This window comes from Bos javanicus, chromosome 13, assembly GCF_032452875.1.
Source record: "Bos javanicus breed banteng chromosome 13, ARS-OSU_banteng_1.0, whole genome shotgun sequence".
In the NCBI taxonomy this organism is placed as follows: Eukaryota; Metazoa; Chordata; class Mammalia; order Artiodactyla; family Bovidae; genus Bos; species Bos javanicus.
This window is the reverse complement of record NC_083880.1, coordinates 46,292,621-46,304,895: the sequence shown is the minus strand read 5'-3', so window position 1 is coordinate 46,304,895 and position 12,275 is coordinate 46,292,621. Positions and strand designations below refer to the sequence as shown.

Genomic DNA, 12,275 nt, shown 5'->3' with positions numbered 1-12,275 from the left:
TCTGGTTTCAGTGTAGATAATCCTAAAGAAATACGTTTGTGTCTGTCTGTCGGTCACTGAAACGCCAACGATACCTGAGGGGCGATTCTGGGAAGCTGGCCTCTTTAATGAGGGATACACTCTCTGGACCCGGGCGGCCCCAGCCCAGACTGCCCTGCCCACACTCAGAGGGAGGGACCCCCGTGGCCCGCGATCTCAGCACAGAAGTCCCTGGACAGCAGCTGTAACTACTTGCAGTTCATTTTTATGGAGAAAGTTTTAATCTGTTCATTTAAAGACACATTGCAATCGATAATCAAGTTCAGGTGCTTAAAATTAGAAACCATATCTAAAGGAACATTAGTTCCAGAAGATTTAGACTTTTATAAGCCTCTGGACTCTGAGAGACAAGAGCTAAAGACCCCCAAAACCCGTTCCCCGTCCTTTCAGGAGGTGGCGTTTCGGCGTTCGCCTGTGACGGAGGATTGCTTCTCATAGCCAGGCCAGAAAGACCGGCCATGTCCGTGAGAACTGTCGATGCCCCACACCACGCTGGCCTCGTAGCGAGTTTCACTCTCTGTCCCCTGATGTTTGAGGTCCTAGAGGCGGTGAATCTTCATTTCTGCCTCATCTGTCCACTTCACTTTCTAGGGGTCAGTCAGAGGCCCAGCGCTCTTGGGGTAGCAGGAGGACTCCCTCATGCTAGACACAGCTGCTTTTCCCTCTTGATGAGGGGTGAGAACATCACAAAGGAGGGCGCATTTTTTTCTGACAGAGGAGCCAGCTGATGCTACGGGCACTTCTCTTTGCTGCAAAAATCAGTGCTTTGGTTTATGCGGTTGGGCCAGGGTGGTCGGTCCCTCCAGGGCAGTAAGCAGCCCTGTTTCTCCTGCAGCCTGTTGGTCATTTCCCTCAAGATTCTAGATCCCTGTTTACAGGAGCTCAGGTTTTATCTGTTGTGTAGCCCAGGAAGCCACAGGGGCGCCGAGTGTACCTGGGCCACCTCCGTGTGCAGGGTCAGGGTCCAGGGCCTGGGGTCCCTGCTGCCCGGCTCCCCAAGTCCCTGAGTGCCTGCCTCTCTGAGCCTTGGCTGCCCCTCTGACAGTTCTGCCTGACTCTCCATGGAGGTGGGGGATGTGGACCGAGTCCGGGACTGCAGGGTGCACCTCAGTACCAGACTAGGCCCCCCTCCGGGACCACAGCCCTCGTCCCCCTCCCCACACCAGGGCGGCTCTCGCGTGAGGAAAGGAAATTGCTGTTACCTGGCAATCTTGTCTGTGCAGGACATGGTGACCAGCTGCTCGCCCAGCAGGACGCCATCCCAGGTCTGCACCGTGCCTGGGCCGCGCACAGGCACCGTCCCCTCCCCAGACTCGATCTTTGTGCGCAGGTGCCCCCGGAACTTCCTGGCCAGGTGCTTGCTGCTGCTCACTAGGAGATGAGAGCCGTGTAAGATTTGGGGGGTGGGTGGGAAGGGGGCCTCACTAGGGGATGAGAGCCACGTAAGACGGGGGTGGGGGGCCGCATATGATGGGTGAGGGGGTACTGGGCAGCACCTCTGGGCGGGACGGGCTCATGTAGATGTGGAGGAGCTGGGACATGACTCCGCCCTGGTCCAGCTCGGCCAGCGTTGCACCACAGTTTGGACACTGACCATCAGAGGCTCTGCAGCCGTCTGGTCTCTGAACACTGAGCATAGGCAGGCTAGAGGAGGAGCCGCGTGTACAGCGTTGATGTCTGGGCTCCTTCTCACCTCTTGAGAAGTTCTTTTCACCTTTGTGGCCATTCAGAAATCACACCTAGTTTCCAGGCAGCGGGCTGCAAACCCAGTCTAAATCTGAGTCCTGGCTCTATGGTCTCCCAACTGTGTAGCCTTGGAAAAACTACTTAAGACCACTGTGATAGTTACTTCATCTAAAAATGGGGACAGTGGGGTTACCTCTCTCCTAGGTTGAGGGACTGAGATGGGACCTGGGAGCCCAGAGCTGCTCCCAAGGGTCTGGTGGGGGGGGTGTCTCTACACCCAGAAGTGACACCAGCAGGTGGGGTACTGCCTTGTCACTGTTCCGCATCTTTCCTCTCCAGAGCCCCCACACGCACACACACCACAGTTACATGAAGCACTGGCCTGAACAAGACAGATTAACTTTACTACTTTGTCTTTTTAAAAAATTTCTGTACACTTAGTCTGCATTATATTGTATTATAAAAATGCTTAACTGCTTTGCATGCAAATTATATGTGAAATATCATAGTGATATCAGCACTGATATACACACCATGACATGGATGGACAGTAGATGCCTTCTTTACAAGGTTTCTATATAAGTTTTAGAATTCATGAAAATGCATTACTTTTTTGCATACCTCACTGAACAATAGATGACATTTGAGTATACATGGTCACCTTCTCTTACAGATCTCAGATAATTCTTGGCATATGTTCTCATGGTTTCTAAGAACTGAAGTTCCTTTCCAACATATTAATAGCACCCAGAGGCCATCTCTGGGGAAGAAAGTCATTGCACTACTCAAAGAGGTTTCAGGTTGTGACTGACCGTGCTACCAACCAGGTCCTTGGCAATGTGAGGTCCAGTTTGGACTGGCCTCTGAGTCTTCTCTGGAAGGGAGAAACAAGCTGAGAGGCTGAGCCTGGGGATGCCTGGCTCTCCCCTGGCTAGAGCCTGAATCTCTTCTTTGCCATTTTACATGGCACTAGGACTCACGCCCGCGGTCAGGGCAGCAGCCGAGAGGAGCTGCCCCACTCCCTGAGGTCAGGGTCGGTGGCTGAGAGGAGCTACCCCATGCCCAAAGAGCTGCTGCTACACAGGCGCAGGAGGGCTGAGAGGAGCTACCCCATGCCCGGAAGTCAGGGGCAGCTGAGATGAGCTACCGTATGCCTGAGGTCAGAGGCGGCTGAGAGGAGCAACACCATGCCCTGAGGTCAGGGGAGGCAGCCAAGAGGAGCAGCCCCACGCCCAAGGAGCTGTGGCTGCGTCAGCACAGGAGGGCCGAGAGGAGCTACTCCATGTTCAAGGTCAGGAGGGGCGGCCATGAGGAGATACCCCTCGTCCAAGGTAAGGCAGCAGTGGCTGTGCTTTGCTGGAGCAGCCATGAAGAGATACCCCATGTCCAAGGTAAGAGAAACCCTAGTAAGACGGTGTTGTGAGAGGGCATCAGAGGGCAGACACACTGAAACCATAATCACAGAAAACTAGCCAATCTGATCACATGGACCACAGCCTTGTCTAACTCAATGAAACTAAGCCATGCCGTGTGGGGCCACCCAGGACGGGCAGGTCATGGTGGAGAGGTCTGACAGAATGTCATCCACTGGAGAAGGGAATGGCAAACCACTTCAGTATTCTTGCCTTGAGAACCCCATGAACAGTATGAAAAGGCAAAATGATAGGATACTGAAAGGCGAACTCCCTGGGTTGGTAGGTGCCCAATATATTACTGGAGATCAGTGGAGAAATAACTCCAGAAAGAATGAAGGGATGGAGCCAAAGCAAAAACAATACCCAGTTGTGGATGTGACTGGTGATAGAACCAAGGTCCGATGCTGTAAAGAGCAATATTGCATAGGAACCTGGAATGTGAGGTCCATGAATCAAGGCAAATTGGAAGTGGTCAAACAGGAGATGGCAAGAGCGAACGTCGACATTCTAGGAATCAGCGAACTAAAATGGACTGGAATGGGTGAATTTAACTCAGATGACCATTATATCTACTACTGTGGGCAGGAATCCCTTAGAAGAAATGGAGTAGCCATCATGGTTAACAAAAGAGTCCAAAATGCAGTACTTGGATGCAATCTCAAAAATGACAGAATGATCTCTGTTCGTTTCCAAGGCAAACCATTCAATATCACAGTAATCCAAGCCTATGCCCCAGCCAGTAATACTGAAGAAGCTGAAGTTGAACGGTTCTATGAAGACCTACAAGACCTTTTAGAACTAACACCCCCAAAAGATATCCTTTTCATTATAGGGGACTGGAATGCAAAAGTAGGAAGTCAAGAAACACCTGGAGTAACAGGCAAATTTGGCCTTGGAGTATAGAATGAAGCAGGGCAAAGGCTAACAGAGTTTTGCCAAGAGAACACACTTGTCATAGCAAACACCCTCTTCCAACAACACAAGAGAAGACTCTACACATGGACATCACCAGATGTCCAACACCAAAATCAGATTGATTATATTCTTTGCAGCCAAAGATGGAGAAGCTCTATACAGTCAGCAAAAACAAGATGGGGAGCTGACTGTGGCTCATATCATGAACTCCTTATTGTCAAATTCAGACTTAAATTGAAGAAAATGGGGAAAACCACTAGACCATTCAGGTATGACGTAAATCAAATTCCTTATGATTATACAGTGGAAGTGAGAAATAGATTTAAGGGCCTAGATCTGATAGACAGAGTGCCTGATGAACTATGGACGGAGGTTCATGACATTGTACAGGAGACAGGGATCAAGACCATCCCCGTGGAAAAGAAATGCAAAAAAGCAAAATGGCTGTCTGAGGAGGCCTTACAAATGGCTGTGAAAAGAAGAGAAGCGAAAAGCTAAGGAGAAAAGGAAAGATATAAGCATCTGAATGCAGAGTTCCAAAGAATAGCGAGGAGAGATAAGAAAGCCTTCCTCAGTGATCAATGCAAAGAAATAGAAGAAAACAACAGAATGGGAAAGACTAGAGATCTCTTCAAGAAAATTAGAGATACCAAGGGAACATTTCATGCAAAGATGGGCTCAATAAAGGACAGACATGGTATGGACCTAACAGGAGCAGAAGATATTAAGAAGAGGTGGCAAGAATACATAGGAGAACTGTACAAAAAAGAGCTTCATGACCAAGATAATCACGATGGTGTGATTACTCACCTAGAGACAGACATCCTGGAATGTGAAGTCAAGTGGGCCTTAGAAAGCATCACTACGAACAAAGCTAGTGGAGGTGATGGAATTCCAGTGGAGCTATTTCAAATCCTGAAAGATGATGCTGTGAAAGTGCTGCACTCAATATGCCAGCAAATTTGGAAAGCTCAGCAATGGCCACAGGACTGGAAAAGGTTAGTTTTCATCCCAATCCCAAAGAAAGGCAATGCCAAAGAATGCTCAAACTACCGCACAATTGCACTCATCTCACACACTAATAAAGTAATGCTCAAAATTCTCCAAGCCAGGCTTCAGCAATATGTGAGCCATGAACTTCCAGATGTTCAAGCTGGTTTTAGAAAAGACAGAGGAACCAGAGATCAAATTGCCAACATTGCTGGATCATGGAAAAAGCAAGAGAGTTCCAGAAAAACATCTATTTCTGCTTTATTAACTATGCCGAAGCCTTTGACTGTGTGGATCACAATAAACTGTGGCAAATTCTGAAAGAGATGGGAAAGAAGAGGAACTAAAAAGCCTCTTGATGAAAGTGAAAGAGGAGAGTGAAAAAGTTGGCTTAAAGCTCAACATTCAGAAAATTAAGATCATGGCATCTGGTCCCATCACTTCATGGGAAATGGATGGGGAAACAGTGGAAACAGTGTCAGACCTTATTTTGGGGGCTCCAAAATCACTGCAGATGGTGATTGCAGCCATGAGATTAAAAGACACTTACTCCTTGGAAGGAAAGTTATGACCAACCTAGACACCATATTCAAAAGGCAGAGACATTACTTTGCCAACAAAGGTCCGTCTAGTCAAGGCTATGGTTTTTCCAGTGGTCAAGTATCGATGTGAGAGTTGGACTGTGAAGAAAGCTGAGTGCCGAAGAATTGATGCTTTTGAACTGTGGTGTTGGAGAAGACTCTTGACAGTTCCTTGGACTTCAAGGAGATCCAACCAGTCCATCCTAAAGGAGACCAATTCTGGGTGTTGATTGGAAGGACTGATGCTGAAGCTGAAACTTCAGTACTTTGGCCACCTCATCGAAGAGTTGACTCGTTGGAAAAGACTCTGATGCTGGGAGGGAATGGGGGCAGAAGGAGAAGGGACGACAGAGGATGTGATAGCTGGATGGCATCACCGACTCGATGGACATGAATTTGAGTGAACTCTGGGAGTCGGAGTTGGACAGGGAGGCCTGGCGTGCTGCGATTCATGGGGTTGCAGTGTCGGACACGACTGAGCGACTGAACTGAACTGAGGACTCAGGTGACAGTGATGACGCTGGTGATGCTGGTGATGGAGCCCGCTTACTCACGCTCGGCCGCGCGCTCGTGGGGTGAGTGCAGGCGTGCGTCTCCGCAGGGCGAGGCGCTCAGGTACAGGTGAAACAGGACTCCGTCTCGCAGCCGGAAGCCGCCCTCTTTCAGCCGCTCGAAGATGGAACGCTCGCTGTCCTCGCGCCGCTTGCTGTAGACGGGCGGATGCTCAGCCGCGATATGCGGCTGGGCCCCCAGGCTCGGCTCACAGCCGCCGCCGCACCTCCCGCGTGTCTCCCCCCGCGTGGAGCCCCCTGGGTCTGGCCCCCACGGTCCTCCCCGATCTGCGTCCTCGGGGCCGTGACCCTGATTGCGTGTCTGTGCTGGGGGTCATAGGGCCCCGAGTTCCCTAGGGGACCGTCTACACTGACCAGGTTCTGAGTCAGATGAAGAATGGGGACAGAGAGGCGCGGCCCCCCAGGAACTCTGTACGTAGACCCCTCCGGCCGCCCGCGCAGGGGAGCCCCCTTCACAGAAGAGCCTCCCCTCAGCACGGAGGAGCACCCCCTGCACGGAGGAGCTCCCCACCCCCGCACGGAGAAGCCCGGCCGCGGCCCTCCAGCGGCCCCGCCCACACCCCCGTACTGCCGGTCACCGCCCCCTTCCTCCGGGTCCAGCTGTTTCACACCTCTTGCCCCGTTGCTGATTGCTCACACAGGCGGAGCCTGGGAACCCCTTGTGTCCCACCAGCCTCTCTGCCTCCCGACTCTACGCCAGGTCCCCAGCCACAGTTCCCCAGAACCTTGGGGCAAACGCGCATCCTGGCTTTCTGCAGCCATTGCTGGTCCCCTCCCCACCATCCCCCAGAGCAGGGGCCCGGGTGTCCATTCCCCCTGCCCTCAGCCTGCAGCTGGGAGCCAGCGCACAGCCAGGCCCGGGCAATGGTGACACACCCAGAGTCAGGGGTGTTTGGAAACATTTCTGACCTGGACACTCAGGGCAGAAACCCCTCCCCACGTTAGGTGAGGTCTCCAGCTCTCTTCCCCACATTCAGCCCAGGCCGACCTACTGTGGGCCTGGAACTGAGGAGAAGCTGCAGATCAGGGGCTCGGATAAAACTTCCCATAGTGTATGAAGGCCTTGCTCCCTGTGCGTCTGCTCAGCACCCCTGGGCCTGTGCCCGCTCTGTGCGGCTGCTGGGACCCTGTGTTAGAGGGTGTGGGGGACAGCAGACCTGGCTGAGATGCCTGCTGTGCTCGGGGCCACCGAGAGTCTGCCCCTGCCTAGGGGGTCCTCAAGTGAGACGCCTCTGGGACGGCCCAGTGAAGAGCCGCGTGCTTTCGGGGCATGGCCACTGGCAGGTGCAGGGCTGGCTAGGACCAAGGGGCCACCAGGACAGGGGATGCCAGGACAGAGGGACACAGGTGCAGGCCTCGTGCTCACCTCAGGTGCAGCTCCAGCTGTGCGTATAGGAAGTGGACCAGCGCCCGCCTGGCCAGGATCTCCGCATGGCAGTCGTTGACCACCAGCCCCTGGTCGTTGATGTGCTCGCCGCTGATGCACTTCGTCCCCGAGGACAGGACAACCACCTGGGCTTGCCTGGCGTCCAGGCCTGGGGAACAGAGGAGGCATCAGAGCCCGCGGCCACTGCCCTCCCTGCGGGCACTGAGTCTGCTCTCCCCGTCTGTCCCCACCCCTCCCCCCAACCTGAGTCTCAAGTTTATAAATAGACAGCCAGCTGGCCAGCGGAAGGTGCTGGGGAGCCCGGGAACCCTGCCGTCACCTGACCCTTGGCCAAGGATCACCCCCTAACTGGAAGACTCCCTGAGGGTGGGCCTGATGCCCACGTGTCCCCTCTGGTCCTGTCCAGGGCTATGCAAGCTGCTTCCTAGCCAAGCTTTCGGGTCTATGGGGAGCCCTCAGGGATACTGTTATGTAAGTAAGGAAAGCAGCTCCTGCTGCTGGGGGTCCAGAGCCCTAAACCCCGGGGCGTGGGGTGGGGTCACAAAGCCCTGCGGAACAGGAGACAGGACTGTGAGACCACCTTGAGCCAACCCGACCTGTGGTGAAGCTGAGACCCTGATTTCCAGGTTAAATCCTGAGTCCTGGCTTTCCTGAGAGCCATGCCTCCACTCAGAGGGTACCAAGGGCTCCTCCCAGAGTGAGCCCCCTCCCCCAGTACATGTATCTGAAGATCAAAAGCTCTTCAAAGGTACAGCTTTACCCAGCTTCCCATTGGCGCCTTAATTAGTCCCGACCCCTCAGAACATCCTTGGACCTGCAGCCGCCTTGGTGGGTGTGGGGGGCAATAGGAGCTGATGAACTCCGTGGCTTTCCTGACACTTCTTCCTTTCTTCTATCCTTTTCTTTCTCTCCTCCCTCCCTTCCAGCCACCTCTTTCACAAGCAGCTGTGCCCAGCGTGGACAACTGATGGTCATAATTAGGGAGAAAGTGGAATATTTTGTTGAATAAGATAAGATGGTTTAAACACCCTAAAGCTACCCCTGGCACATAGACAAACATTAGATGTTAGTGTTTTTTCTGTTATTTGTTCACTAACAAACTTAGTGTTATGTTTCCACTAAATTTAGAGACTGGAAAAAAGATGGGGATAGTTTATTGCCGCCAGAGAAAATAGGGAGTTGGTTTTTCCCCCATGAAATCTTTGGGGCAGTTACATGCTGGGCTATGACTTGATGACCATCTACATGTGGCATCTGAATGGCTTTGATGGTAGCGTCTGATTTCAGAAGAACACGGCCCAGGTTCAGTCATCTTCTCTTCTTCATGTACTCCTGACACTTGTCGCCTTCCTCATGCAGGTGGACATAGGCATTTCTGGGATGTAGCCCACAGTCAGGGCTGCTGCCCATCACCTGGTTGAGCTCTGACCCAGTGGGACCTGGTGAATTCTTCTAAACTCCTGTTCATCTGCATGTGAGCCGGGAGTGGGCTGGGTGGTCCTCATGTTCTTTCTTGCTCCATTTTAAGGGGAGACATTTACCATAAATAAGTCAGCACGCATGCTATGTGGGGTCAGTGGTAAATCTGTCCTGCATTTTGTGGTTTAAACTAACAGTTTAAACCCCAGATTTAAAATCAATTGTCCATCACACTCCTCGTTTCAAGGTGTCCGCCCCTTGGAATCTCAATGTGCCCTGTGTCTCCATGGAGATGTTTTGTCAACTAAACTGTTATTATGACCGACTCCTTGGAATCCAGTTCGTCATTTACCATCTTTCACCGCAGCACGGGGCTTCTGTCCAGTTCATTTGCTCCTACTCATCTCCCCTGCATCCTCCTGGGCATAAATAAAATACCCCACTTTTAATTTTACTATTGAAGCAACTGCCAGTCATTCAGGAAAAGAGGAAAAGAAAGCATTTGGGAATATGGGGACAAAGTCCTTGAATCCTGCCTCTGTGAGGCCTCTGTGAAGGTGGACATTCCTTTTTGCTCCTGGCGGCAGAAAGAAGTCTCAACTGTATTTGATCTGTCAGGATCTATTGAGTGCCAATGGGAAAGCAATGTTTAAGTGCCAGTTCTTCTCGAGCCAGAGTCCAGCCCAACTCTCCACCTCCTTGCTCACCTGAGCAAAATGCACGCAACAAAGCACCTCTTACATCTCTTAACATCTCATGACTCTGAAAGGTTGACTGACGTTCTGATGCTGAGCTCATCAGCGCTTCCAGTTTTCCCAGAGAAGACAGGCCTGGCCGCTGCCCAGAGGGCCTGGCATTCTGGATGGGGCTGTCCTGGGCTGTGCTCTCCACTGCCCAACTTCAAGGAGGTGTGTTTTTTCAGGGCGGGTATAAATCCCAGGCATTCATGTATGTTTAAAGCTGCATGTTAACTTAAATGGGAAAGAGTTAACTTAAACGGGAAAGAGTGAAACCAAATCTTCTAACTTTTGCAGGCCAGGCTGGCAAAAGACAGTTTTAAATGTAAACTTCTAAAAATATACACTAGGGAACCCCTTTTTTGGCTCTTTCATAACCTTAGACCTAAGCAGTTGCATGGACAGATCTTCAGCACTGTGCCTTGAGTTGTGTCCAGGGCCACGTGGATGAAGGACTGGAGCCTGTGGCTGCATCTTAGCTCTGCATACCCGCCCCCCCCCATCAGATGTGAGGGTCACCTGACCTCTTGGTCTTGGTGTCTGTACTTCTTCAAATTGATAATAAAGATTCCCTCCTTTCCCACTTCTCGGGGTTGGTGCAATCAACTGATAGGCGTATGTGAAAATGCTATAAAAATTGCAATTTTCATATCAACTGAGACTCATGACAAACAGCTGCTCAGAAATTGCTTCTTCGTGGGAGCGTGGGCACCGTCAGAACAGAGCTTGACCCGGGCTCCACCGGAACACGGTCCAGATTTGGGTCCAGAGGCTCTGATCCTCCTCCATTTCCAGCCCCACGGGAAGGAGGGGTTCCAGGGAGAGCGTGGCTGGGGGCAGGGCTTGACCGCCAGGACCTGGGAGTGGAGGGCGTGGGAATGGGCCTGCCTTCCAGCTCTGACCGCAGAGAAAGCATGATGCTGAGTTGGGCTGAGAGCAGGCAGAGCCTGTGTCCCATTTTAATTCAGGGGCTGCCCCCCTGGAGCGGATGCGTGGGGTTGAGGGACACCTGGCAGGAGGTTCATCTCCTCGCTTCGGCCTCGGGTGGTCCCTTGTGGATGACCAACTCCTGCCCACTCCGCTCAAGGAGGCGCCTGCAGGGGGAAACAGGGTGGGTGGGGTGGGCAGCATTTCTGTTCGGGTGGGAAATCCGTGTGTGGTGCCTACGATGACTGGACCAATATTTTACTCACAAATGTGGATGTTCAGACAGAAATCATAACCAGGATAAAAGGGAAAAACTGAAACTAAAGAAAGACTCCACCAATCACAGAGGAATCACTGTGATTAGGGACCAGAGACAGGCTCAGTAATGTGCTGGTGAGTCAGAGAAACCTGAAGAGACTGGCTGGCAGTGAAACAAGAAGAGCATCCTCTGAAGAAATAGGAACCAGAGGACAAGACAGGAGTTGTGGACAGTAGCTTGCAAAAATTAGAACACAGGGCAGCTGAAGAGCTGTCACATACACAGGGAATTTCCAGGAACACAGAGTAAAAGGTAGATTAACAGCAAGTCTTCCCTGGTGGCTCAGATGGTTAAGAATCTGCCTGTAATACAGGAAACCTGAGTTCGATCCCTGGGTCAGGAAGATCCCCTGGAGAAGGGAAGGGCAAACCAGTCCAGTATTCTTGCCTGGAAAATTCTAGGAACACAGAGTAAAAGGTAGATTAACAGGAAGGTGAAAGACAGGGAGTTAGCTGAGAATGTTGAAAATTTGACAAAAATGTGAATGAAAGAAGGAATTTATCAAATAAATGATACAGGAAAAATTGCAAAATAAATGACTTAAATATGTCAGGGAAGGTAACTGGCTCACACCTACATGGTCTTATGAAATTACGTAGCATTCAAGTGAAAAAGACCATGCCCTCCCGTGGCAGGGGTGGGGCGACCACTGCAAACAGATGTCAGTTAGGACATTCCTAGTCAGAGATACTGGATAAGAGAGCAGAGAAAAGCCCTGGAAAATACCCAGGGCAAGCAAGTGTGAGCTCAGACACCCCAGCTCACCCTCCCAGGAGCAAGAGACCTGGGTTAAGAAGCTTCTGGAGATGTGGAGATTCAGTTTCCATCCTATGCATTTTAAAGATGTTTCTAGAGACAGAAGGAGAATGGCATGGATGCTGAGACAGCGGTCCAGGCGGGTGGTATGGGACCCCTGGTCTGGTGGGCAGAGACTCCAGCACCAGTGCACCCCGCAGGTGCGAGGGCTTGGAGGTCATGTGACCACCCCCCCCCCCAAAAGTGGTTTAAGGAAGTCTAGCTGGTTGGACCAACCTTCAGTGTCACATGGTCTGAGAGGTGGGGGGATTGAGGATGGATGTGACCCAATAGGGGGAAAGGCTCTTTCCTCAGAGATGCACCCCCACCTGCGGCTGAGAACTGTGAGATTCCTGCAAGCCACCTGACTTTGCCACGCAACTTACAGCATCCTGAGTGTGGATGCTGCTTAGTGGTTTCAGTCTTAAACCCATGGTGGAGGTGAGATAGAGGAGATGGCCAAGGCACAGAACACAGAAGAGAGTATGAACAC

General features: G+C 51.8%; 1 protein-coding gene across 3 annotated transcripts in view; it reads right to left on the bottom strand.

Moving 5' to 3' along the window:
* The window catches only part of ADARB2 (adenosine deaminase RNA specific B2 (inactive)), a 237,872-nt gene that overhangs the window by 8,578 nt on the left and 217,019 nt on the right, over window positions 1-12,275 (bottom strand). For all 3 annotated transcript variants that reach the window (XM_061436530.1, XM_061436531.1, XM_061436532.1), the window contains 3 exons: window positions 7,565-7,733; window positions 6,181-6,332; window positions 1,242-1,410 (listed from right to left, as the gene is read on the bottom strand). In XM_061436530.1, coding sequence (XP_061292514.1) covers window positions 1,242-1,410; window positions 6,181-6,332; window positions 7,565-7,733 — 490 coding nt within the window. The remainder of the gene's footprint in view (window positions 1-1,241; window positions 1,411-6,180; window positions 6,333-7,564; window positions 7,734-12,275) is intronic.